At 48.1% G+C, this 27,620-nt stretch overlaps 1 protein-coding gene across 3 annotated transcripts in view; it reads right to left on the bottom strand.

Moving 5' to 3' along the window:
* Positions 1-1,180: 1,180 nt before the first annotated feature.
* GNG7 (G protein subunit gamma 7) overlaps positions 1,181-27,620 on the bottom strand; it is a 60,788-nt gene continuing 34,348 nt past the window's right edge. For all 3 annotated transcript variants that reach the window (XM_064734159.1, XM_064734157.1, XM_064734156.1), the window contains 2 exons: positions 4,669-4,787; positions 1,181-1,493 (listed from right to left, as the gene is read on the bottom strand). In XM_064734159.1, the coding sequence (XP_064590229.1) occupies positions 1,368-1,493; positions 4,669-4,749 (207 nt within the window). In that variant the 5' untranslated portion in view covers positions 4,750-4,787 and the 3' untranslated portion in view covers positions 1,181-1,367. The remainder of the gene's footprint in view (positions 1,494-4,668; positions 4,788-27,620) is intronic.

The raw sequence follows: 27,620 nt of genomic DNA, 5'->3' as shown, positions 1-27,620 counted from the left end.
CCCATTTTTCCAGATCCCCTTTCCCTGCTCCCATTTTTCTCCTGTTCCCATTTTTCCATATCCCCTTTTCCTGTTCCCATTTTTCTATCTCCCATTTTTCCAGATCCCCTTTTCCTGCTCCCATTTTTCCAGATCCCCCTTTCCCTGTTCCCATTTTTCCAGATCCCCTTTTCCTGCTCCCATTTTTCCAGATCCCCTTTCCCTGCTCCCATTTTTCTATCTCCCCCTTTTCCAGCTCCCCTTTTCCTGCTCCCATTTTTCCAGATCCCCTTTCCCTGTTCCCATTTTTCCAGATCCCCTTTTCCTGTTCCCATTTTCCCTGCTCTCCCCTCCACGCCAGCCCATCCCAGTGGGATCCAAGCCCTCCCAGTTCAATCCCAGTCCCAGATTCCCAAGGGATGGGAACAGAACTGATCCTTCCATTCCCCTTCCCCACCTGCCCTAAACCTCCCTGGACAATTCCCAAGCCCTGGATTTAATGGGAAGAATTCCAGTGTTGGAAAAGGGAGATGGGAAACGCTGGGAATTTGCTGATTCGGGTTGAAACTCCCCCAAAAAATTGGATTTTTCCAAGATTCTGGATGCACCAAGGAAGCTCCTTCCTTTCCCTCCCTCCCTGAATTTGGGAGACCCCCAAAGATCCCGACGTCCCCCATCCCTGGGGATCCCTAAAATTCCTCCTGGGCTCTCTCCCAGCTGGGAATTGCCCTGCAGGGCCATCCCTGGATCCCAGCACAGCTGTGGGATGCAGGGAAAAGCCTCCCCAGCCTCCCTTTGGCCATTCCCAACTGGGATTTTTCCAGCTGGATTTGGGGATTTTGGGGTTTTTTTTTTTTTGTTTTTTATTTTTTTTTTTGTACTGATTTTTTACAAAATGGTTCCCAGCTCACCCCTTCTCCAGAGGAAATTCCTGCTGATTTTTGGCTCTGATTGGATCCAGGTCCAGCTCTCACATCCCACTGGGAATGACCCCACCTCCTCCTCCTCCTCCTCCTCCACCCCTTTCCCAAATCCAAATATCCCAATTAAAAAAATCCCCTCCCCACCTTCCTTTCCTCCCTCAACCCTTGGGTAAATTTTAAAATCCTGATTCCAATCCTTAATCCCCCTTTCCTTTCCAGGAAGCAGCCACCCTTTCCCTAAAAATCCCCACTTCCAAATTTACTTTTTTTTTGGGGTATTATTTTGTTTTTCTCTGGGATTTTTTTTTGTTTTTCTTGGATTTTTTTTTTGTTTTTCTCAGGAATTTTTTTTGAAGTTCTGTTTGAAGCCAGCGTTGAGTTTTTTACCCCTGGGTGCAGGTGGAGCTGTGGAGGAGCCTGGATCCAGAGGCTGGATGGGGAAATTCCTTCCGGAAGGATCCACGGCTATAGGATGATGCAGGGCTTTTTGTCCTTAAAGGGATTCTCAGAAGCAGGAACTCCCACCAGCAGAGGATCATTCCGAGCATGCTGCTCACAGTAATTCATCAGCTCCGAGGATGCTTTGGAGACCTGGATTTGGGGGATAAAAAAAAAAAAAAAGCAGGAATTTGAGGGAATAATCGCAAGAATTTGGGGGATAATCCCACCTCAAAGTCAGCAGCACTTCCAGGATTTTTGGGGTTTGACATTCAGCTTTTCCCAATAGAAATTTTGGGGAGATGAGGAGAAAAATGGGAATTTTGGAGGTGGAAAATCAAAATTTACAGTGAGAAATACCCCAGCAAGGAGATTTAAATGGAATATTGTGTCTGTGTTATTCAGGGATTTGGGAGGAGCTTTAAAGACCTGGATATTGGAGGGAAAATCAAGAATTTATGGGAATATTCCCAGCTCAGAGTCACCAGAGCTTGCAGGATTTTTGGGGATTTACATCCAGCTTTTCTCTATAGGATTTAAAAGGGATATTATTATTGTAGCTGTGTTTTTCAGGGATTTGGGATGAGCTTTAAAGACCTGGATATTGGAGGGAAAATCAGGAATTTATGGGAATATTCCCAGGATTTTTGGGGATTTACATCCAGCTTTTCCCTATAGGATTTAAAAATTTTATTATTGTATCTGTGTTATTCAGGGATTTGGGATGAGCTTTAAAGACCTGGATATTGGAGGGAAAATCAGGAATATTCCTAGGATTTTTGGGGATTTACATCCAGCTTTTCTCTATAGGATTTAAAAGGGATATTATTATTGTAGCTGTGTTTTTCAGGGATTTGGGATGAGCTTTAAAGACCTGGATATTGGAGGGAAAATCAGGAATTTATGGGAATATTCCCAGGATTTTTGGGGTTTGACATTCAGCTTTTCCCAATAGAAATTCCAGGGGGATGAGGAGAAAAATGGGAATTTTGGAGGTGGAAAATCAAAATTTACAGTGAGGAATGTGGGGAAATGCTCCAGCAAGGAGATTTAAATGGAATATTGTGTCTGTGTTATTCAGGGATTTGGGATGAGTTTTAAAGACCTGGATATTGGAGGAAAAATCAGGAATATTCCCAGCATTTTTGGGGATTTACATCCAGCTTTTCTCTATAGGATTTAAAAATTTTATTATTGTATCTGTGTTATTCAGGGATTTGGGATGAGCTTTAAAGACCTGGATATTGGAGGGAAAAACAGGAATTTATGGGAATATTCCTAGGATTTTTGGGGATTTACATCCAGCTTTTCTCTATAGGATTTAAAAGGGATATTATTATTGTAGCTGTGTTTTTCAGGGATTTGGGATGAGCTTTAAAGACCTGGATATTGGAGGAAAAAGCAGGAATTTATGGGAATATTCCCAGGATTTTTGGGGATTTACATCCAGCTTTTCCCTATAGGATTTAAAAATTTTATTATTGTATCTGTGTTATTATCTTTATTATCTATTATTGTATGTTATTCAGGGATTTGGGAGGAGCTTTAAAGACCTGGATATTGGAGGAAAAATCAGGAATATTCCCAGGATTTTTGGGGATTTACATCCAGCCTTTCCCTATAGGATTTAAAAAATTTATTATTGTATCTGTGTTATTCAGGGATTTGGGATGAGCTTTAAAGACCTGGATATTGGAGGAAAAAAGCAGGAATTTATGGGAATATTCTCAGGATTTTTGGGGTTTGACATTCAGCTTTTCCCAATAGAAATTCCAGGGGGATGAGGAGAAAAATGGGAATTTTGGAGGTGGAAAATCAAAATTTACAGTGAGGAATGTGGGGAAATGCCCCAGCAAGGAGATTTAAATGGAATATTGTGTCTGTGTTATTCAGGGATTTGGGAGGAGCTTTAAAGACCTGGATATTGGAGGGAAAATCAGGAATATTCCCAGGATTTTTGGGGATTTATATCCAGCTTTTCCCTATAGGATTTAAAAGTGATATTATTTGTATCTGTGTTATTCAGGGATTTGGGATGAGCTTTAAAGACCTGGATATTGGAGGATCTCTTCCCACTCCCACCTGAATTAAGAGTTTTTTGGAGCCAGCTCTCATCAACTCTTGGAGATTTCACACCTAAGATAGCTCAGCTACTTTAGAAGGCATAAAATGAGGGAGATGGCTTTTGTGGCAGTGTTGGAAACAAAAAGGTTGTAATAAAACTCAAAATAACAAAATTTTTTTATAGAGAAAAACATAATCTAAGTGCATCTCATCCTCTAGAAAAACACTTCACAAAAGTGTTAGCCATTAGGTTTTTTTGGTTTTTTTTGTTTTCTTTTTTAGGTTTTGTTTTGTTTTTTTGTTTTCTTTTTTCTAGTGAATTGTCCAAGCCAGACTTTTTAACTCTTGTCCAATTAGCTATCCTTAATGAAGAAGTCCTCCAAGTCCTATGAGATGCCTTTTCACCTCATTAAGGAGAGAAACTTTTAGCTTATTTCCTTTTCAAGGGGACAAAGGAGAGTTTTGTCAGTGTGTCAACAAAGTCAAAGAGCACATTCCTATAACAAAGAGCACAATCCTATAACAGTTCCTATAACAAAGAGCACAATCCTATAACAGTTCCTATAACAAATAGCACAATCCTATAACAAATAGCACAATCCTATAACAGTTCCCATAACAAAGAGCACATTCCTATAAAAAATAGCACAATCCTATAACAGTTCCTATAACAAATAGCACAATCCTATAACAGTTCCTATAACAAATAGCACAATCCTATAACAGTTCCTATAACAAAGAGCACATTCCTATAAAAAATAGCACATTCCTATAACAGTTCCTATAACAAATAGCACAATCCTATAACAGTTCCTATAACAAAGAGCACAATCCTATAAAAAAGAGCACATTCCTATAAAAAATAGCACATTCCTATAACAGTTCCCATAACAAAGAGCACATTCCTATAAAAAATAGCACAATCCTATAACAGTTCCCATAACAAAGAGCACAATCCTATAAAAAATAGCACATTCCTATAACAGTTCCTATAACAAATAGCACATTCCTATAACAGTTCCTATAACAAATAGCACAATCCTATAACAGTTCCCATAACAAAGAGCACAATCCTATAACAGTTCCTATAACAAAGAGCACAATCCTATAAAAAATAGCACATTATAACAAATAGCACATTCCTATAACAGTTCCTATAACAAAGAGCACATTCCTATAACAAAGAGCACAATCCTATAACAAATAGCACATTCCCATAACAGTTCCCATAGCAAAGAGAGCCCATTCCCAGCCCCATCCTCACCTTGATCCTCTCGATCCCGGCCTCGATGCGGAGCTGCTCCACGAGCTTCCTGGCCTGAGCTATGTTGTTAGTCGTGGACATTCTCTGCCATCGGCTCCGGGCCCCAGCACAGCAGAATCCTGCAGGGAACACGGGCACAGAGGGGCTGCAGCAGGACCCAGGATGGGATCATGGAGGTTAAAATTCATCCCCCACACCCACAGCCACCAAAAAAGAGCTTTGGTGGCCCCGCTGATGCTTCCTGAGGTTGTTTCAAGTTCCCCTTTCCCTGAAGGAGCCTCAGGATCCTCTTTCCAGGGAGTTCTGTTGAAAGCTCTGCTGAGCAGATGGAAAAATCCTCCTGGTTCTGTGGGAGGGAAGCTCTGCCCCAGGGCTGGGCCCCAAGGGGGGCTCTGGGGGCTTTGGGGTCCCTGGGGGCTCTGGAGCAGCCCTGGGGGCTTTGGGGTCCCTGGGGGGCTTGGAGCAGCCTGGGGGCTCTGGGGTCCTGGGGTCCCTGGGGGGCTTTGGGGGCTCCTGGAGCAGCCCTGGGGCTTTGGGGGTCCCTGGGGGGCTCTGGGGGCTCTGGAGCAGCTCTGGGGGCTTTGGGGTCCCTGGGGGTCCCTGGGGGGCTCTGGGGGCTTTGGGGGTCCCTGGGGGGCTCTGGGGGCTCTGGAGCAGCCCTGGGGGCTTTGGGGTCCCTGGGGGTCCCTGGGCAGGTGACACCTCCATGTGGGTCATGTCCAGCTTGCACATGGGGCTGTGTCCATGGGAACACATCTGAACTTCCCAAGGGATTTCTGCCCAAGCTTTCCATAGGATTTGTGTCCAACTTTTCCATGGGATTTATGTCCAACCTTCCCATGGGATTTATATCCAATCTTCCCATAGGATTTATGTCCAACCTCCCCATGGGATTTGTGTCCAACCTTCCCATAGGATTTATACCTCAATTTCCCATAGGATTCATGTCCAACCTTCTGTAGGATTCATATCCAACCTTCCCATAGGATTTATGTCCAACCTCCCCATGGGATTTCTGCCCAACCTTCCCACAGGATTTATATCCAAATTTCCCATAGAATTCGTGTCCAATCTTCCCATGGGATTTATATCCAACCTGCCCATGGGATTTGTGTCCCACCTTCCCATAGGATTCATGTCCAACCTTCCCATGGGATTTATGTCCAACCTTCCCATGGGATTTGTATCCAATCTTCCCATAGGATTTATGTCAAACCTCCCCATGGGATTTCTGCCCAACCTTTCCATAGGATTTGTGTCCCAACTTTTCCATGGGATTTATATCTAACCTTCCTATGGGATAAATATCCAATCTTCCCATAGGATTTATGTCCAACCTCCTCATGGGATTTGTGTCCAACCTTCCCATAGGATTTATGTCCAACCTCCTCATGGGATTTGTGTCCGACCTTCCTATGGGATTTATTCCAACCTTTCCATAGGATTTTTGTCCCACCTGCCTATAGGATTCATGTCCAACCTCCTCATGGGATTTCTGCCCAACCTTCCCACAGGATTTATATCCAAATTTCCCATAGAATTCGTGTCCAATCTTCCCATGGGATTTATATCCAACCTTCCCACAGGATTTATATCCAAATTTCCCATAGAATTCGTGTCCAATCTTCCCATAGGATTTATATCCAACCTGCCCATGGGATTTGTGTCCCACCTTCCCATGGGATTTATGTCCAACCTTCCCATGGGATTTATTCCAACCTTTCCATAGGATTTGTGTCCCACTTGCCTATAGGATTCATGTCCGACCTGCCCATGGGATTTGTATCCAATCTTCCCATAGGATTTATGTCAAACCTCCCCATGGGATTTCTGCCCAAGCTTTCCATAGGATTTGTGTCCAACTTTTCCATGGGATTTATATCTAACCTTCCTATGGGATAAATATCCAACCTTCCCATAGGATTTATGTCCAACCTCCTCATGGGATTTGTGTCCAACCTTCCCATAGGATTTATGTCCAACCTTCCCATGGGATTTATATCTCAATTTCCCATAGAATTCGTGTCCAACCTTCCCATAGGATTCATGTCCAACCTTCCTATGGGATTTATTCCAACCTGCCCATAGGATTTGTGTCCCACTTGCCTATAGGATTCATGTCCGACCTTCCCATGGGATTTATATCCCAATTTCCTATAGAATTCGTGTCCAACCTTCCCATAGATTTGTGTCCAACTTCCATGGATTTATATCCCAATTTCCTATAGGATTCGTGTCCAATCTTCCCATAGGATTCATGTCCAACCTTCCCATAGGATTTATGTCCAACCTGCCCATGGGATTTGTGTCCAACATTTCCATGGGATTTGTGTCCAACCTTCCCATGGGATTTATATCCCAATTTCCCATAGAATTCGTGTCCAACATTTCCATAGGATTTGTGTCCAACCTCCCCATGGGATTTATATCCAACCTTCCCATAGGATTTATGTCCAACCTGCCCATGGGATTTGTGTCCAACATTTCCATGGGATTTGTGTCCAACATTTCCACGGGATTTGTGTCCAACCTGCCCATGGGATTTACATCCCACCTGCCCATGGGGCCGTGTCCCTGCACCCCCACAATGCCTGAACCCCCTTCCTTGGTTTCACAGCAGGAACTGAGGGATTTTTTCCACAACACCCAAACAACCCCCCCTGTCCCGTGGGCACCTCCAGCCACACCGAACCCCTTGCCCAGACACCACCCTTGGCCTGTGCCCTCTGTGCCACCCCCTGGAGGTGCCCCAGCCGCTGACTCAGCCCGCAGGGCACGGGGGGCAGCTCCCACCTCCCACCAGAGCCAGACACGATTGAGGAGGGGAAGGAGCCAAAGCAAACCCGCCAGCCGCCCACTGCAGCCCTTCCATGCCTTAATTAGAGGCTCCTCCAAGCTTCTCCCCGGGCCTGGCAGCTTCAAAGCCGAGCGTTCCCGGCGGGACCGGGGGTGGGAGCGCCCGGCCCAGCCCAAATCCTCGCTGTCTCGCCTGTGTTGAGACGTTTGGGGAGTTCATTCCAGACCACAAGGGCACTCTCAGGGATTATTTTGTTTGGCAGCGCTCTCAGCTCCTCAATCCCTGAGCAGCACTCGGGAATGGGGCAGGGTGGGGAAAGCAAGCAGAGCTGCAGCCTCGCATTCCCGGCTCCCCGAGGGAGGGAGGATTCCCTGAATTATCGGCGCTGTTTGGGAATCTCCGCCTCTCTCCCGTCCTGGAAGTTAAGTCAGGCCAGCACGGGGAAGCTGCCAGGGTGAAATCAGGTCCGGTTCTGTGGAAAACGGGAGGAGGAAGGAGGCTGTTCCCTGGGGAAGGAGCTGCTGCTCCGCTTTGAGGCGCTCCAAAACAGCCCAGCTGCAGCTCCCCAGTGAATCCCAGTGAATCCCAGTGAATCCCAGTGAATCCCATTGAATCCCAGTGATTCCCAGTGAATCCCAGTGAATCCCAGTTTCCCTGTTCCCATTTGAGGTGCTCCAAAACAGCCCAGCTGCAGCTCCCCAGTGAATCCCAGTGAATCCCAGTGAATCCCAGTGAATCCCAGTGATTCCCATTGAATCCCATTGAATCCCAGTGAATCCCAGTGAATCCCAGTGAATCCCAGTGAATCCCAGTTTCCCTGTTCCCATTTGAGGCGCTCCAAAACAGCCCAGCTGCAGCTCCCCAGTGATTCCCAGTGAATCCCAGTGAATCCCAGTGATTCCCAGTGAATCCCAGTTTCCCTGTTCCCATTTGAGGTGCTCCAAAACAGCCCAGCTGCAGCTCCCCAGTGATTCCCAGTGAATCCCAGTTTCCCTGTTCCCATTTGAGGTGCTCCAAAACAGCCCAGCTGCAGCTCCCCAGTGAATCCCAGTGAATCCCAGTTTCCCCCTTCCCAGCAGGGCCTTTTCCCCTCCCAAGAGCAGAGAGAAGCAGCAGTCGGTGCTGTCCCCCAGGGGGATCTGAATCCCTCCCAATCCCAAATTCTGCAAGGGGATTGGGAGCAGGGAAAAGCTCTGTGCCAAACCCCAGCTCCTTCTCCCCCTGTGCCGTGACCTCCAGAGCCCTTCCTGCTGCACGACTGCCAGAACAACGTTCACCTGGACAAGAGTTAGCAGGCAGCTGGGGGGGAAAAATGCCAGGAATTTGTGTTCCCAAGTGTTTGCAGCAGCACAGGATCACCTGCCTGGACTTTCTCAGCTTCCTGTTTACGGAGCGAGGCCGATGAATCAGCCCAGGGAGAGTTCAGGGAACTTCTGGGAGCTGCTCCCACCCCCACCCCTGTCCCTGCGGCAGCCTGAGGATCCACAGCAGGGCACTGCTGGATCCAAAACAAGAGTAGTGCTGGATCCACAGCAGGGCACTGCTGGATCCAAAACAAGAGTAGGGCTGGATCCACAGCAGGGCACTGCTGGATCCACATCCTGGACAGTGCTGGATCCAAACCAGGGCAGTGCTGGATCCAAAAACAGTGCAGGGCTGGATCAAAAACCAGAGCACTGCTGGATCCAAAAGAAGGACAGTGCTGGATCCACAGCCAGGGCACTGCTGGATCCAAATCTGGGCAGTGCTGGATCCAGCAGTGGATCCAAAACCAGGGCAGTGCTCGATCTACAGCCTGGGCACTGCTGGATCCACATCTGGGCACTGCTGGACCCACAGCACTGTCCTGATTTTGGATCCAGCAGTGCCCTGGATTGGGATCCAGCCCTGCACTGTTTTTGGATCCAGAAGTGCCCAAGTGTGGATCCATCACTGCCCAAGTTTTGGATCCAGCAGTGCCTGGTATGGATCCAGCAGTGCTCTGGTTTTTGATCCAGCAGTGCCCAGATGTGGACCCAGCACTGCCCTGGGTTGGACCCAGCACTGCCCTGGTTTGGATCCAGCAGTGCCCTGGATTGGATCCAGCAGTGCCGTGGTTTTAGATCCAGCAGTGCCCTTGGTTTAGGACCCAGCAGTGCCCTGGATCGGATCCAGCCCTGCCCTGTTTTTGGATCCAGAAGTGCCCAAGTGTGGATCCAGCACTGCCCTGGGTTGGATCCAGCAGTGCCCTGGTTTTAGATCCAGCACTGCCCTGTTTTTGGATCCAGCAGTGCCCAGATGTGGATCCAGCAGTGCCCAGGTTCAGATCCAGCACTGTCCTGGTTTTAGATCCAGCCCTGCCCTGGGCTGGATCCAGCACTGCCCTGTTTTGGGATCCAGCAGTGCCCTGGCTGTGGATCCAGCACTGCCCTGGTTTGGATCCAGCACTGCCCTGGGTTGGATCCAGCAGTGCCCAGGTTTAGATCCAGCAGTGCCCAGGTTTAGATCCAGCCCTGCCCTGGTTTGGATCCAGCAGTGCCCTGGGTTGGATCCAGCAGAGCTCCAATTTTGGATCCATCCCCATCATCCCTTTGCCCATTTTTTAACGCAATCAGCGTTTGGGAAAGGGCCGGGACGTGACGCCCGCAGCCTGGGCAGGGAGCACAGGACAGCGGGGACACCCAGGTCTCCTGCACACCCCCAAAAGTGAAGCAACGACCCCACAGAGGCAGAACCCCTTCTGCCAGGGGGGCAAACAGGAGCCCGGCCCGCTCCCACCTCCTGCTGCTGCTGGAGCGGGGCCAGCGCTGACTCGGCCTCGCCCGGCTCTGCTCCGTGAGTCAGCACCGGGCCTGAGTCACCGCAGCCCTGCCGAGCACAAACAAAAATAAAAATCCTCCTGAATTCTGCAGCAGCGCTCCCCGCCTGCTCCCGGCAGCTCGGGACGGGCAGGGCGATTTTCGGGAATGGCTCTGGTGGCGCTGTCCCTCACGCTGGGCCCTGGAGCTCCTCCAGCGGGGATGGAGTCACCGGGATGCTCCTCCTGGGTCTGGCACATCCCAGTGCAGGGAAAGCTTTCCCAGCAGCACTGAAACCACGGGAAATCGATGCAAATACAGGGAATCGATTATAGGGAATCGATACAAATACAGGGAATGCAGGAGAAAAGGCAGGGAGGGATCATCCAGAGTGGCAGAGGTGGGAGCGAGGTTGGGAAATCCGGGATCCCACAGTGCAGGAGAGGTTTGGGAATGATGCAAACACAGCTCAGCAGGGTCTGGCTGGGGCACAACCACTCCTGCCTGGTTTAGGGAAAGCACTGAGGGCAGGATAAACCCTGGAATGATCAGGATTTGGTGTTTCAAACCGGTTTGGATATTCAGGACTAAAAGCAGGATGCTCAGAGCCACGTCTGACTCATGAACAGCCCCAAATCTCTCCTGGGTTCCATCCCTGCATTTCCAAGCTCAAATCCCGAGTTTTGCGCTCGCATTGCCCCCAGTGGAGGCTGTGCCGCCCTCCCGGTGTCGCGTCACGGCAGCACCGAGTGACGGCCGGGGCGGCCGCTCCGCGTCCCACGGCGCCGCTTTGTTCCCGAGCTGCCTCTCGCTGTGTGCGCCCGGCAGGGCTGACAAAGTCCCCATTTGGGGCTGTTTTTGTTGGGGAAAAAGCAGCGCAAACCCGCGCAGCTCCTGAGTCAGCGGCCGCAGCAGCGGCGGTGACAGAGCGGTGACAGAGCCGTGACAGCAGCGCTGGCTCTGCCGAGCCGTGACTCAGCAGCGGCTCCGAGCTGCAGGAGACGCCTCCTCCTCCTCCTCCTCCTCTCCCATCACGGAGCTGGGCTGGCTCCGAGCAGCCTCTGCCCTTTCATCCATTTCTTTATTTATTGATTTATTATTCCCGGCGCGATGGAGGAAGCGCGGATCCCCCAAATCCATCCCCAAATCCATCCCCAAACCTTTCCCCCGGCTCAGCCCAACCTTTCCCAACCGAAACGCGGCGCCGGGATCGCGGTCACGAGGGTGAAACCGCTCGGGAAGCCGGGCCTGTCCCGGCCTGACGGGCACCGGGGCTGGCACGGCTCCCGGGCGGCTCCGGCCCACACGGTGCCACCTGCCCGGGCTGACGGCAGCGCGGAAAAATGCGCTGATCCCGAGAGCGCCGGCAATTCCTGCATTCCTGCCATAGCTGCGGTGCCACTCCTCCGACAGCCACAGCCTGAGCGGCATTCGCCCTTGCAGGACCCCATAAACCCCACAGGACGGCTTTTACCCTTCTAGGACCCCTTTTACCCCTCAGGATCGCCATTTACCCCTCCAGGATCCCATTATTTAGCTCACCCTCAGGATACGCCAATTTACCCTTCCAGGACCCCATAAAACTCTCAGGGCAGCGTTTACTCTTCCAGGACCCCATAAACCCCTCAAGATAGCATTTACCCTTCCAGGACCCCATAAACACCTCAGGGCCCTCTCTATCGTTCAGGACCCTATAAACCCCTCAGGACCACATTTACCCTTCCAGGACCCCATAAACCTCTCAGGGCCACGTTTACCCTTCCAGGACCCCATAAACCCCTCAGGACCGCGTTTACCCTTCCAGGACCCCATAAACACCTCAGGACCGCGTTTACCCTTACAGGACCCATAAAACTCTCAGGGCTGCATTTACCCTTTCAGGACCCCATTTACATCTCAGGACCACATTTACACTTCCAGGACCCTACAAACCCCTCAGGACTGCATTTACCCTTCAGACCATAACCCTCAGGACCCTCATAAGACCTATAACCCTCAGGCCCAATTACCCTTACAGGACCTCATAAACCTGTCAGGGCCACATTTACCCTTTCAGGACCCCATTAACAACCCCTCCAGGACCCATAAACCTCTCAGGACCGCCATTTACCCTTTCAGGACCCTCCTAACACCTTCCAGAACCTCATTTACCTCTCAGGATTGCATTTACACTTCCAGGACCCTATAAACCCCTCAGGACCCCATTTACCTCTCAGGACCCTCTCTATCCTTCCAAGACCCCATAAACTCCACATTCACCCTTCCAGGACCCTACAAACCCCTCAGGGCCTCATTTACCCTTCCAGGACTGAAATTTTGCTGCTTTTGTCTTCCTTCGCCCCCATCCCTGCCCCAAAAAAATGTGGGATTGGTGCAGCCTCCTTTTCCCGGCGGGATTTGGGATTTGCTCTGTGCTGGGGATGGAGGATGCACCCCTGGAACTCAGCCTTAATTAAATTGTGCTTTTAATTAATTAAAGAGCAGCCTCACATCCGTGACATGGAGCTGCAAAAAACCCCAAAGCCTCCAGGATTGGGAATTCGGGGATGGAGCAGCAGGTCTCAACCTTGTGTTGTTTTGGGATGGAGAATCCGTCTCAAACCCTCCATGTTTTGGGATTTAGGGATGGGGCAGCCTGAGGGTTTTGGAATTTGGGGATGCAGCAGCTCCATGTTTGGGGATTTCAGGATGGAGCAGCCTGAGGGTCTCCAAACCCTCCGTGTTTTGGGATTTAGGGATGGAGCAGCCTGAGGGTTTTGGGATCCGGGGATGCAGCAGCTCAGTGTTTTGGGATTTCAGGATGAAGAGATCCAAGGGTCTCCAAACCCTCCATTTTTTGGGATTTAGGGATGGAGCAGCCTGAGGGTTTTGGGATTTCAGGATGGAGCAGCTCGAGGGTCTCCAAACCCTCCGTGTTTTGGGATTTAGGGACGGAGCAGCCCGAGGGTTTTGGGATCCGGGGATGCAGCAGCTCCGTGGTTTGGGATTGAATTGAGCAGCTCAAGGGTCTCCAAACCCTCCATTTTGGGATTTAGGGATGCAGGAGAGCCTGAGGGTTTTGGGATTTCAGGATGGAGCAGCTCCATGTTTTGGGATTTCAGGATGGAGCAGCCCCAGGGTCTCCAAACCCTCTGTGTTTTGGGATTTAGGGATGGAGCAGCCCGAGGGTTTTGGATCTGGGGATGCAGCAGTCCATGTTTTGGGATTAGGATGGAGCAGCCCAGGGTCTCCAAACCCACCTTGTTTTGGGATTTAGGGATGGAGAAGCCTTAGGGTCTCCAAACTCTCCATGTTATTTGGGGATTTAAGGAGGGGGTCTCCAAACCCTCTGTGTTTTGGGATTTAGGGATGGAGAAGCCTGAGGGTTTTGGGATCCAGGGATGCAGCACTCCATGTTTTGGGATTTAGATGAAGAAGCCAAGGGTCTCTAAACCCTCCCTTTTTGGGATTTAGGGATGGAGCAGCCTTAGAGTCTTCAAACCCTCCATGTTTTGGGATTTAGGGAGGGCACCAAGGTTTGGTTTGGGGATTTCATTAGGATAGGATGCGAGCCCCAGGGTCTCCAAATCTCTGGTTTGGGATTTAGGGATGGGCAGCCCTGAGGGTTTTGGGATTTCAGGATAGAGCAGCTCGAGGGTCTCAAACCCTCTGTGTTTTGGGATTTAGGATGGCAGCTCCATGTTTGGGGATTTCAGGATGGAGAAGCCTGAGGGTCCTCCAAACCCTCTGTGTTTTGGGATTTCAGGATGGAGCAGCCTCATGGTTTTGGAATTTCAGGATCGAGCAGCCAGGGTTTCCAAACCCTCCGTGTTTTGGGATTTCAGGACTGGAGCAGCCCGAGGGTTATGATTTCTGGAGAGACTTGAGGATCCAACCTTGGTTTTGGGAATTTAGGGATGCGAGCACAGGCTCCATTGTTTTTGGGATTTCAGGGATGCAGAGATCAAGAGTTCCAAACCCTCTGTGTTTGGGATTTAGGGATGGGAGCCTAGGGTTTTGGATTTGGGATGCAGCACTTCCATGTTTCAGGATTTTGGGATGGAAAAGCCTGAGGGTCTCCAAACCCTCCCAGTTTTGGGATTTAGGGATGGATGGAGAAGCCTGAGGGTTTTGGGATCCGGGGATGCAGCAGCTCCATGTTTTGGGATTTCAGGATGCAGCAGCCCCAGGGTCTCCAAACCCTCTGTGTTTTGGGATCCGGGGACGCAGCAGCTCCATGTTTTGGGATTGATGGAGCAGCCCCAGGGTCTCCAAACCCTCCGTGTTTTGGGATTTCGGGACGCAGCAGCCCCAGGATTTTGGGACCCGGGCACGCAGCAGCTCCCCCTGGCTGGAGCCGGCCCAGGAGCCGCCGCCACCGCCTTGGAGCGAGCCCGGAGCCAGGAAAGGCGGGGGGAGCGGGGCCGGCGATCCCGAGCCCGTTCCTGCCGTTCGGGATGACCTCACGGCTCCGGGGAACAGAGCGCGGCTGTTGGGGCCGCGGGCTCGCTCCTTGTCTGGGCAAGAACAAAGCCGGCTCCATTTTCCCCTCACGCTTCCTGCAGCAGCCTCAATGAGCCATTGAATTTTTCCCTGACTGCAGCAAGTTTTCATTCCCCTTTTTTTATCCCCCTCCCTTCAGACCTCAAGATTTCTGTGGCGTGGGACCAGGAGCCATCGCAGGGTGGGAAAACTCCCCTGAAAACTTCCTAAAAACTCCCTAAAAACTCCTTAAAAACTCCCTAAAAACTCCCGGGCTCTGCTCAGGAATGGATTTTCAGCCACTCCATGTCCCACCAACAGCATGCATGGACCTTTTGGAGCTGCTCCATCCCACCTCAATCCATTCAAACCTTAAAATCCAGGGAAAGCCGAAGCATCCCCAAGGAATTCATCCCTTTTTTCCTTCTCTCCCATTCCAGGGAGCTCAGGCCTGGCTGGAATCTCCTTCTCCCCAATTTCCCAGGTGCAGCCCCATAATTAACAGCCCTTTGCTAATGAAGCCCAAGGGAGAATCTTTTCCCTAAGGCAGGAATTCACCTGGAATGGGAGAACTCAGCCCTGCTGGGGAGCAAAACCCCAAAACCTGAACCCCACAAATTTGGGATGAACACCCAGCTGCAGCTCCAGGCTGGAATGGGGACATGGAGCCACTGTGGGATCCTCATTCCCTACAAATGAGCCCTGCTGGCATCAGGGATTGGGGCTCATTCCTGTGCTGGAATGGACACAGAGCTGCTCCAGGATCCCCATTCCCTACAAAAGGAAATGTAGGGAATGGGGACCCTGCTGGCACTGGGGCTCATTCCCATTCTGGAATGGGGACATGGAACCACTCTGGGATCCCCATTCCCTACAGGAGGACCCTGCTGGCACTGGGGATCATTCCCATTCTCAAACAGGGACACAGAGCTGCTCCAGGATCCCCATTCCGTGCAAAAGGGCCCTGCTGGCATCAGGGATTTGGGGTCATTCCTGTTCTGGAATAGGGACACGGAGCCACTCTGGGATCCCCATTCCCTACAGGAGGACCCTGCTGGCACTGGGGCTCATTCCCATTCTGGAATGGGGACACAGAGCTGCTCCAGGATCTCCATTCCCTACAAAAAGACCCTGCTGGCACTGGGGATCATTCCCATTCTGGAAAAGGACACAGAGCTGCTCCAGGATCCCCATTCCCTACAAAAAGACCCTGCTGGCATTTGGGCTCATTCCCGTTCTGGAATGAGGACACAGAGCTGCTCCAGGATCCCCATTCCCCTGATGGCAGTGGGGTTTATTCCCATTCTGGAATGGGGACATGAAGCCACTCTGGAATTCCCATTTCCTACAAAAAGACCCTGCTGGCATCAGGGATTTGGGCTCATTCCTGTTCTGGAATAGGGACACAGAGCCACTCTGGGTCCTTGTTCCCTACAAAAGGGTCCTGCTGGCACTGGGGCTCATTCCCATTCTGGAATGGGGACATGGAACCACTCTGGGATCCCCATTCCCTACAAATGAGCCCTGCTGGCATCAGGGATTGGGGCTCATTCCCATTCTGGAACAGGGACACAGAGCTGCTCCAGGATCTTCATTCCCTACAAAAAGACCCTGCTGGCACTGGGAATTTGGGGCTCATTCCCATTCTGGAATGGGGACATGGAGCCACTCTGGAATTCCCATTTCCTACAAACAGGCCCTGCTGGCACTGGGGATCATTCCTGTGCTGGAACAGGGACACAGAGCTGCTCCAGGATCCCCATTCCCTACAAACAGGCCCTGCTGGCACTGGGGATCATTCCTGTGCTGGAATGGGGACACAGAGCTGCTCCAGGATCCCCAATCCCCTGCTGGCACTGGGGATTATTCCCATTCTGGAATGGGGACATGGAACCACTCTGGGATCCCCATTCCCTACAAAAGGGCCCTGCTGGCATCAGGGATTTGGGCTCATTCCCATTCTGGAAAGGGACACAGAGCTGCTCCAGGATCCCCATTCTGTGCAAAAGGAAATGTAGGGAATGGGGACCCTGCTGGCACTGGGGCTCATTCCCATTCTCAAACAGGGACACAGAGCTGCTCCAGGACCCCCATTCCTTACAAACAGGCCCTGCTGGCATTTGGGCTCATTCCTGTGCTGGAATGGGGACACAGCTGCTCCAGGGTCCCCAATCCCCTGCTGGCACTGGGGATCATTCCCATTCTGGAATGGGGACATGGAACCACTCTGGGATCCCCATTCCCTACAGGAGGACCCTGCTGGCACTGGGGCTCATTCCTGTTTTGGAATGGGGACACAGAGCTGCTCCAGGATCCCCAATCCCCTGCTGGCACTGGGGCTCATTCCCATTCTCAAATAGGGACACAGAGCTGCTCCAGGATCCCCATTCCCCTGCTGGAATTAGGGCTCATTCCCACTCTGGAATGGGGCCACAGAGCTGCTCCAGGGCCCTGCTGGCATCAGGCCCCAGCTCATTTCCCGCTCCCCGGCCGCGTGAGTGCCCTTTGGGGCACGGCCATCACATGAGCGCCACCCCTGCTCTTTCCTCCTCCACCCATCCCCGCAGTCCTGTGACTTTGTTTTCATCCCTGCCGGAGCTCCAGAGGGTGACAGCGATGACAAAGCCACCCTCAATCACCCCCAAACCCCACGAGGGGGGCTCAGAGCCCGATGACTCCTCTGTGCTTGCTGGAGCCCAGCAGCTTTTTTGCAGTTTTCCCGCAAAACCGCGGCTTTTTGGGAAAAGGCCGATGAGCGCAGCGTCATGTGAGGGGCCGGGAGGAAGCTGAAGGTTCTTTTCTCTGGGAGGAAGCTGAAGGTTCTTTTCTCTCGGTCACGCTGGGCTGGCACAGCTCCAGGGCTGAGCTCAGGGCTGGGGCTCTGCCAGCGGCCGGCCCAGGCTAAAAAAGGGAATTTTCCCCACTGTGTCAAAGGGCTGAGGCACGTGAGGGAGCTGCCCTTTGGGCTGGATGGGGTTTAAATTTAGAAAATTATCTGCTGCAGGTTGGGTGAAAAACAGGGAGAGGGAAAGAGGGGAAATTCTCCAGCTTTGGAGAGAGCGGATTGCAGCTCTGCAGGAGCTGGCAGGGAGGTGCAGGGGTTATTTACTGAGTGCCAGGATAAAGGGAATGGATTCCAGACTGGAAAAGGGGGATTTGGGAGGGAATTCCTGCCTGTGAGGGGCTGGGATAGGAGAAGCTGTGGCCTTTGCTGGGGTTTGATGGTGAAACAAATGCAGAGGAGTGATCAGGAATGATCAGGCAAGAAAAGGGTCTGGGAATGGCTTCCAGAGTGGAAAAGAGATTTGGGAAGGAATTCCTGCCTTTGAGGGGCTGGGATGGATTCCTGGAGAAGCTGCAGCCTTTGCTGGGGTTTGATGGTGAAACAAGGAAATGATCAAGCCAAGAAAATGATCAGGAGAGAATTGCTTGATCAGGAAAAGATCAGGCCAAGAAAATGATCAGGAGGGAATGGCTTCCAAACTGGAAAAGAGGAGATTTGGGTGGGATTTGGGAAGGAATTCCTGCCTGTGAGGGTGGGGAGAGGGTGGGATGGGATTCCTGGAGAAGCTGCAGCCTTTGCTGGGGTTTGATGGTGAAACAAGGAAATGATCAAGCCAAGAAAATTATCAGGAGGGAATTGCTTGATCAGGAAAAGATCAAGCCAAGAAAATGATCAGGATCAGGGAATGGCTTCCAGACTAGAAAGAGGGATTTGGGAGGGAATTCCTGCCTTTGAGGGGCTGGGATGGGATTCCTGGAGAAGCTGCAGCCTTTGCTGGGGTTTGATGGTGAAACAAATGCAGAGGAGTGATCAGGAATGATCAAGCCAAGAAAATGATCAGGAGGGAATGGCTTCCAGAGTGGAAAAGAGGAGATTTGGGTGGGATTTGGGAAGGAATTCCTGCCTTTGAGGGGCTGGGATAGGAGAAGCTGTGGCCTTTGCTGGGGTTTGATGGTGAAACAAGGAAATTATCAAGCCAAGAAAATTATCAAGGATCAGGGAATGGTCTTCCAAAAGACAGATGGGAATCAATGAAGGGAGATTTGGGTGGGATTTGGGAAGGAATTCCTGCCTTTGAGGGGCTGGGATGGATTCCTGGAGAAGCTGCAGCCTTTGCTGGGGTTTGATGGTGAAATAAGTGCAGAGGAGTGATCAGGAATGATCAGGCCAAGAAAAGGATCAGGGAATGGCTTCCAAACTAGAAAAGAGGAGATTTGGGTGGGATTTGGGAAGGAATTCCTGCATTTGAGGGGCTGGGATAGGAGAAACTGCGGCCTTTGCTGGGGTTTGATGGTGAAACAAGGAAATGATCAAGCCAAGAAAATGATCAGGATCAGGGAATGGCTTCCAAACTGAAAAAGAGGAGATTTGGGAAGGAATTCCTGCCTTTGAGGGGCTGGGATGGATTCCTGGAGAAGCTGCAGCCTTTGCTGGGGTTTGATGGTGAAACAAATGCAGAGGAGCCATCGGGCTCTGAGCCCCTCGTGGTGTTGGGGATGGCTGAGGGTGGCTCTGTCCCCCTGTCACCCTCTGGAGCTGCAGCAGGGACAAAAACCAAGCTGGGGAGGGAAAGTCACAGCACTGTGGGGATGGGAGGAGGAGGAAAAGCAGCAGCCGGGCCTGGATCCCTGGGAATTCCAGGGATGGAGCAACCTGGCACAGTGCAAAGGGGCACAATGATGTTGGCTTGGAATTCCCAGCTGCAAATCCCAATTTGCATCTCTAATTGGATAAAAAATGGATAATCAACATTTCTGTGCTGCTGGGAAAAGCCTTGGAGTGACCAGACTGGGATAAACTGGGATAAACTGGGATAAACTGGGACAAACTCACCTGAGCAGGCCAGACCTGGCCCTGTGCAATCCCTGCCTAATTAGCACCTTCATTTAGCAGGTGAAATTAGGAGGAGCTCGGTGCCAGGACACTGAGGTGACACAGCTGATCCTGTTCCCCTCCTCCTCACCCATTCCAGCTACTTTTAATCCATTTATTTTTGCTTGTGAGCTGTTCATTTCCATGTATTTTTATCCCAAATTTCACTATTTTAAAGCCAACACCCACCCACCCAATCTGCTGCAAAACCATCTGCATTTAAGAGCTGAATTTAAAACTCAGGGTCAAAAATCCAACTCCCCCAACCACCTAAATTCAGGTTTTATTTGCCCAAAATTCACTTTTGAGTGCTTTTTTACAGCACTGAAGGAACTCAACCTCCAGTCCTCAAATCCTGAATTTGAGATTAATTTGTGCTGCTCCTACCTGGAGTCTGCCGGGGTTAAAAATAGAGGGAGGAGAGGGAGAATTTAGCATGGTGTGAAAAAAACCTGGGAATTTGGAATTCCAGTTTGGGAATTCAGCTGCTGCTGAGGGCTAAAAAAAGGAGGCAGCAGGAGGAGGGAAGGCCTTGGCACAGAGCGGCTCCTCCTCCTCCTCCTCCTCCTCCTCTTCCCAACCCTTCCCTGGCACGGGAATGAGTCACGTTCCCGAGGAACCCACCCAGCCCAGTTTTCCTCTCTGGGTGTGAAAGGAGCAGGGAAAAAATCCTGGAATTGCCAGCGAGGAGGGGCTGAGGCCGTGGCAGCTGCTGGGGGATCCCACAGCACCCCCAGCCCCAAAGCTGGGCACAAACGGGGCTGAGTCGGCTGGGACACAATCCCAAATCCCCAAATCACCAAATCGCCAAATTCCCAAATCCCCAAATCCCCAAATCGCCAAATTCCCAAATTCCCAAATCCCCAAATTCCCAAATCACCAAATCCCCAAATCCCCAAATTCCCAAATCACCAAATTGCCAAATTCCCAAATCACCATATCACCAAATCCCCAAATTGCCAAATCACCAAATCACCATATCAACAAATCCCCAAATTCCCAAATCAACAAATCCCCAAATTGCCAAATTCCCAGATCCCCAAATCGCCAAATTCCTAAATTCCCAAATCACCATATCACCAAATCCCCAAATTGCCAAATCCCCAAATTGCCAAATCACCAAATCCCCAAATCACCAAATCCCCAAATTCCCAAATCAACAAATCCCCAAATTCCCAAATCAACAAATCCTCAAACCCCCAAATTGCCAAATCCCCAAATTCCAAAATCCCCAAATTCCCAAATCACCAAATCACCATATCACCAAATCCCCAAATTCCCAAATCACCAAATCCCCAAATTCCCAAATCACCAAATCCCCAAATTCCCAAATCCTCAAATCCCCGAATTGCCAAATTCCCAAATCCCCAAGCCGCCAAATTCCAGATTCCCAAATCACCATATCACCAAATCCCCAAATTGCCAAATCACCAAATCACCAAATTCCCAAATGTCACCGTGGGAGGCTGCAGGGTGGGGATGTGCAGGATGAAATTAGGACAGAATTTGGGCATGGAAAGAGCCTTAAATGCAGATTTTTGGTTAAAAATGGGGATTTTAGGATGGGTGCAGGCACAGCTCTGGTGTGAGGAAATTCTGCTGGCTGGGATTGCCATAATCTGATCATATTGATATTTCATAGTTGTGTATTATTAATATTTGATAACTGGACAATATTGACATTTGATTACTGGAAAATACTGATATTTGATATTAAGATAATATCTGATAATTGGATAATGCTGATACTTGATAATTGTATAATTCTGCTATTTGATTACTGGACAATGCTGATATTTGAAACTGGATAATGCTGATATTTGATAATTGGACAATGCTGATATTTGAAACTGGATAATGCTGATATTTGATACTGGATAATGCAGATATTTGATAATTGGACAATGCTGATATTTGATAATTGGACAATGCTGATATTTAATAATCGGATAATGCTGATATTTAATAACTGGATAATGCTGATATTTGATAATTGGACAATGCTGATATTTGATAACCGGATAATGCTGATATTTGATAATTGGACAATGCTGATATTTGATAACTGGATAATGCTGATATTTGATAATTGGACAATGCTGATATTTGATAACCGGATAATGCTGATATTTAATAATTGGACAATGCTGATATTTGATAATTGGACAATGCTGATATTTAATAATTGGACAATGCTGATATTTGACAATTGGACAATGCTGATATTTAATAATTGGACAATGCTGATATTTAATAATTGGATAATGCTGATATTTGATAATTGGACAATGCTGATATTTAATAATTGGATAATGCTGATATTTGATAATTGGACAATGCTGATATTTAATAATTGGATAATGCAGATATTTGATAATTGGACAATGCTGATATTTGATAATTGGACAATGCTGATATTTAATAACTGGATAATGCTGATATTTGATAATTGGATAATTCTGCTATTTGATTACTGGACAATGCTGATATTTGAAACTGGATAATGCTGATATTTAATAATTGGATAATGCAGATATTTGATAATTGGACAATGCAGATATTTGATAATTGGACAATGCTGATATTTGATAATTGTGTATTATTAATATTTGATAACTGGATAAAAAATATTGACATTTGATTATTGGATAATTTTATATTAAGATAATATCTGATAATTGGATAATGCTGATACTTGATAATTGTATAATTCTGCTATTTGATTACTGGAAAATGCTGATATTTGAAACTGGATAATGCAGATATTTGATAATTGGACAATGCTGATATTTGATAATTGGACAATGCTGATATTTGATAATTGGATAATGCTGATATTTAATAATTGGATAATGCAGATATTTGATAATTGGATAATGCTGATACTTGATAATTGTATAATTCTGCTATTTGATTACTGGACAATAATGCTGATATTTGATAATTGGACAATGCTGATATTTAATAATTGGATAATGCTGATATTTGATAATTGGACAATGCTGATATTTAATAATTGGATAATGCAGATATTTAATAATTGGATAATGCTGATATTTGATAATTGGACAATGCTGATATTTAATAATTGGATAATGCTGATATTTGATAATTGGACAATGCTGATATTTGATAATTGGACAATGCTGATATTTAATAATTGGATAATGCTGATATTTGATAATTGGACAATGCTGATATTTAATAACTGGACAATGCTGATATTTAATAATTGGATAATGCTGATATTTAATAATTGGACAATGCTGATACTTGATAATTATATAATTCTGCTATTTGATTACTGGAAAATGCTGATATTTAATAACTGGATAATGCAGATATTTAATAATTGGACAATGCTGATATTTGATAATTGGATAATGCTGATATTTAATAACTGGACAATGCTGATATTTAATAATTGGATAATGCTGATATTTAATAATTGGACAATGCTGATATTTGATAACCGGATAATGCTGATATTTGATAATTGGATAATGCTGATACTTGATAATTATATAATTCTGCTATTTGATTACTGGACAATGCTGATATTTGAAACTGGATAATGCTGATATTTGATAATTGGACAATGCTGATATTTGATAATTGGACAATGCTGATATTTAATAATTGGATAATGCTGATATTTGATAATTGGACAATGCTGATATTTAATAATTGGACAATGCTGATATTTAATAATTGGATAATGCTGATATTTGAGAATTTGCCCACCAGTCCTGACTCCTGTCCCCTCCTGCAGCAGCTCCAGCCCAAAGCTCCCCCACATTCCCAACCCCACATTCCCAGGGCTCCACAGCTGCTCTGGGAATCTCCAAAATCCTCAATTTGGGGCTGGGAACCGCGGCTGGAGCCGTTCCCAGCCTGTGATGCCTTTCCCAGATAAAAACATTCCCTTTTCCCAAGGGCTGGGATCCCCCTCTGTGGGAAAACTGAGCTCAAATTCCCCCAAAACCTGGGAAAACAAAGAGGTGTCAACTCTCTGAAGGGAGGAAAAATCAACATCCAGGAGGGAAGGAGCAAAGGATCAGCAATTCCAGCTTGTTCCCTGTGTTTGCAGACTGAGGGTTTCAAAAATTATTTAAACCGATCAAAAATCAGTTTTTAAGTTTCAAGTTTCAGTTTTAAGTAAAAAAAAAAGCAGTTTAAAAATCAGTTTTGTGCTGCTGAGCTCAAGTGCAGGAACTCAGGAGGAAGGAAAAGGTTTCTGACAAACCACAAAACCCTTCCCAGTTTGTTGGGTTTTCCCTGAAAACTTGAGGTTTTCACCCAAATCTTTCATCAGTGATTTCATTTCCAAGAGCTGCAATTTCCTCATCTTTTCCCAGCTTTTACCTCTTCCAGGCAGCGTTTCCTATTTCCCCCAAAAAGGTTCAGCTGAGCCCTCCCCAAATGAGCATTTTGTGCTTTGGCAGCTCTGAATTTCTCAGAATTCTGACAAATCCCCCTGAGCTCGGAGAGCACGAGAGCCTTGCTGGGAAACAAATCCCCAAACCAACCCCAAACCCAGGGATTTGGGGTTTTTTTATGGATGGGGGATGTTTGGTGGGGGAGGATTTTATGGATTTGTGTGGATTTAGGAGGATTTGCTCCTCGGTTTGGGGGGCAGACAAGGGAAAACTTCCTGCAGCTGGAATGGGATGTCTGGGGGTGTTTATTGGGATGATCTGTGGTTTATTGGGATGATCTGGTGTTTATTTGGATGATCCTGGTGTTTATTGGGATGATCTGTTGTTTATTGGGGTGATCTGGTGTTTATTTGGATGATCTGGTGTTTATTTGGTGTTTATTGGGATGATCTGGTGTTTATAGGGATGATCCTGGTGTTTATTGGGACGATCCTGGTGTTTATTGGGATGATCCTGGTGTTTATTGGGATGATCCTGGTGTTTATTTGGTGTTTATTGGGATGATCCTGGGCTTTATTTGGATGATCTGGTGTTTATTGGGATGATCTGTTGTTTATTTGGATGATCTGGTGTTTATTGGGATGATCTGGTGTTTATTGGGATGATCTGGTGTTTATTGGGATGATCCTGGTGTTTATTGGGATGATCCTGGTGTTTATTGGGATGATCTGGTGTTTATTGGGATGATCCTGGTGTTTATTGGGATGATCTGGTGTTTATTGGGATGATCCTGGTGTTTATTTGGTGTTTATTGGGGTGATCTGGTGTTTATTTGGAAGATCCTGGTGTTTATTGGGATGATCCTGGTGTTTATTATTGGGATGATCCTGTTGTTTATTGGGATGATCCTGGTGTTTATTGGGATGATCTGTTGTTTATTGGGATGATCTGGTGTTTATTTGGTGTTTACTGGGATGATCCTGGTGTTTATTGGGATGATCCTGGTGTTTATTTGGTGTTTATTGGGATGATCCTGGTGTTTATTTGGTGTTTATTGGGATGATCCTGGTGTTTATTGGGATGATCTGGTGTTTATTGGGATAATCCTGTTGTTTATTGGGATGATCTGGTGTTTATTGGGATGATTTGCTGTTTACTGGGATGATGTGGTGTTTATTTGGTGTTTATTGGGACGATCCTGTTGTTTATTGGGACGATCCCGGTGTTTCCCACCATTCCCAGGGAAAGTTTGGCTGACTCAGGCTGGCAAAGGCAGCACCAGCAAACCCCGGCGTTCCCTTTGTCCTGCCCACATCTGCCCCAAACAAACCCCAGGGGTTTCTCAGCTGCTGGAGCAGCAGAAAAGGGAAATTTTGGGCTGGCAAAGCCGCGTGGGGGCAGTGAAGGCTCCTGGGTGTGGGAGGGCAGGAAGGACAAACCCCAGCGTGAGTCAGCTCCTTCCTCATCTCCCATCTCTGAGCAGAAAAGGGCAAAGCAGCAAAACCGAGCTCAGCTGAGCTGGAAAAGATCTCCAGAACTGCTGGGAACTGCAGGCTGGGCTTGGATTTGGGATTTTCCTGCTGCCAGAGAGGAAAATCTGGCAGAGATGAGGGGAAATTGGGATGCAGCTGCGAACAAAGGCGGCGCCGTGAGCGTGGAAATGGAAATGGGGGATGCAGATCACCCCAAAAAACAGAATTTCCAGCAGGAAAACACAGATCAGAGTGGGATTGAGGGTCCCACCCAGGAAAACACAGATCACAGTGGGATTGAGGGTCCCACCTAGGAAAAGACAGAATCACAGCTCCCATGGTGGGAAATGAGAATCCCACCCTGATCAGAGTTTCCCTCCTGGCTCTGTTTGGGGGAATTCCTCCTCTTCTTCATATTTCCTCCTAAAAATGGGGAAAACATCTTTCCTTCTCCTCATTGTCCCAAAAATGGGGAAAACACTTCTCCTTCTCCTCATTCCCACCAAAAATGGGGAAAACATCTCTCCTTCTCCTCATTCCCACCTAAAAATGACACAAACACCTCTCCTCCTAATTTCCTCCAAAAATGGGGCAAACATCTCTCCTTCTCCTTATTTCCTCCCAAAAATGGGGCAAAACCTTCTCCTTCTCCTCATTCCCTCCCAAAAATGAGGGAAGCACCTCCTATCCTTCATATTCCCCCTCAAAATATTAGATAAACATCTCTCCTCCTCCTCATTCACCCTAAAAATGGGGAAAACATCTCTCCTTCTCCTCATTCACCCTAAAAATGACACAAACACCTCTCCTTCTTCTCATTCTCTCCCAAAAATGGGGGAAGCAACTCCTATCCTTCCAATTCCCCCCAAAAACTGGGGTAAATTCCTCTCCCTTTCCTCATTCCCTCCCAAAAATGAGGGAAGCACCTCCTATCCTTCATATTCCCCCTCAAAATATTAGATAAACATCTCTCCTTCTCCTCATTCCCACCAAAAATGGGGAAAAATTCTCTCCCTCTCCTCATTCACCCTAAAAATGAGACAAACACTTCTTCTCTTCATTCCCTCCCAAAAATGGGGGAAACAGCTCCTATCCTTCCAATCCCCCCCAAAAAAATGGGGTAAACTCCTCTCCCTTTCCTCATTCCCTCCCAAAAATGAGGGAAGCACCTCCTGTCCTTCATATTCGCCCTCAAAAAATGAGACAAACACCTCTCCTTCTCCTCATTTTCACCCCAAAATTGGGCAAACATCTCTCCCTCTCCTCATTCACCCTAAAAATGAGAGAAGCACCTCTCCTTCTTCTCATTCCCTCCAAAAATTGGGGAAACAGCTCCTGTCCTTCCAATCCCCCCCCAAAAATTGGGGTAAACTCCTCTCCCTTTCCTCATTCCCTCCCAAAAATGAGGGAAGCACCTCCTGTCCTTCATATTCCCCCTCAAAATATTAGATAAACATCTCTCCTTCTCCTCATTTTCACCCCAAAATTGGGCAAAACTTCTCCTTCTCCTCATTGCCCCAAAAATTGGGAAAACATCTCTCCTTCTCCTCATTCCCACCTAAAAATGACACAAACACTTCTTCTCCTCATTCCCCCAAAAATGGGGAAAACATCTCTCATTCTCTTCATTCCCTCCCAAAAATGAGGGAAGCACCTCCTGTCCTTCATATTCCCCCTCAAAAAATCAGACAAACACCTCTCCTCCTAATTTCCTCCAAAAATGGAGCAAACCCCTCTCCCTCTCCTCATTTCCCCCTAAAACCAGGGTGAACACCCCAATTTTTCTCCCCTTTAATCCTTAAAGGATTAACTGTGCCCCTAAATAAACAAACAACACTCAGGAAAAACAGGAGGGATGATGCAATTTAAATAGGAAAAACAACACAACAGATGAATTTTTTGCCTTTTTTTTTTGGAAAGGCAAGGAATAGAAGAGCAGAGCTGGTACTGAGAGGCCACCACAAAGAAACCAGAACAAACTCCTCACCCTGGGCAGGGATTTCTGAGCCAGCCTTCCAAGTGAATTCCCAGAAAATCACGTGGATTTAGGAGCAGAGAGGTTTCCAATGTTTTCCTGGCAGGGCTGAGGCCAATTCCCAACTCCTGGAGCAGCTCAGGAATTCAATCTGAGCTCTTTGTGTGCTCCAAGGAGAGATTTGAGGGATGGATTTTACAGAGAGATTTTAAGGA

Source organism: Zonotrichia leucophrys, chromosome 28 (genome assembly GCF_028769735.1).
Source record: "Zonotrichia leucophrys gambelii isolate GWCS_2022_RI chromosome 28, RI_Zleu_2.0, whole genome shotgun sequence".
NCBI lineage: Eukaryota > Metazoa > Chordata > Aves > Passeriformes > Passerellidae > Zonotrichia > Zonotrichia leucophrys.
Note: the sequence above shows the minus strand (reverse complement) of the source record. Positions and strands in the feature narration are given on the sequence as shown.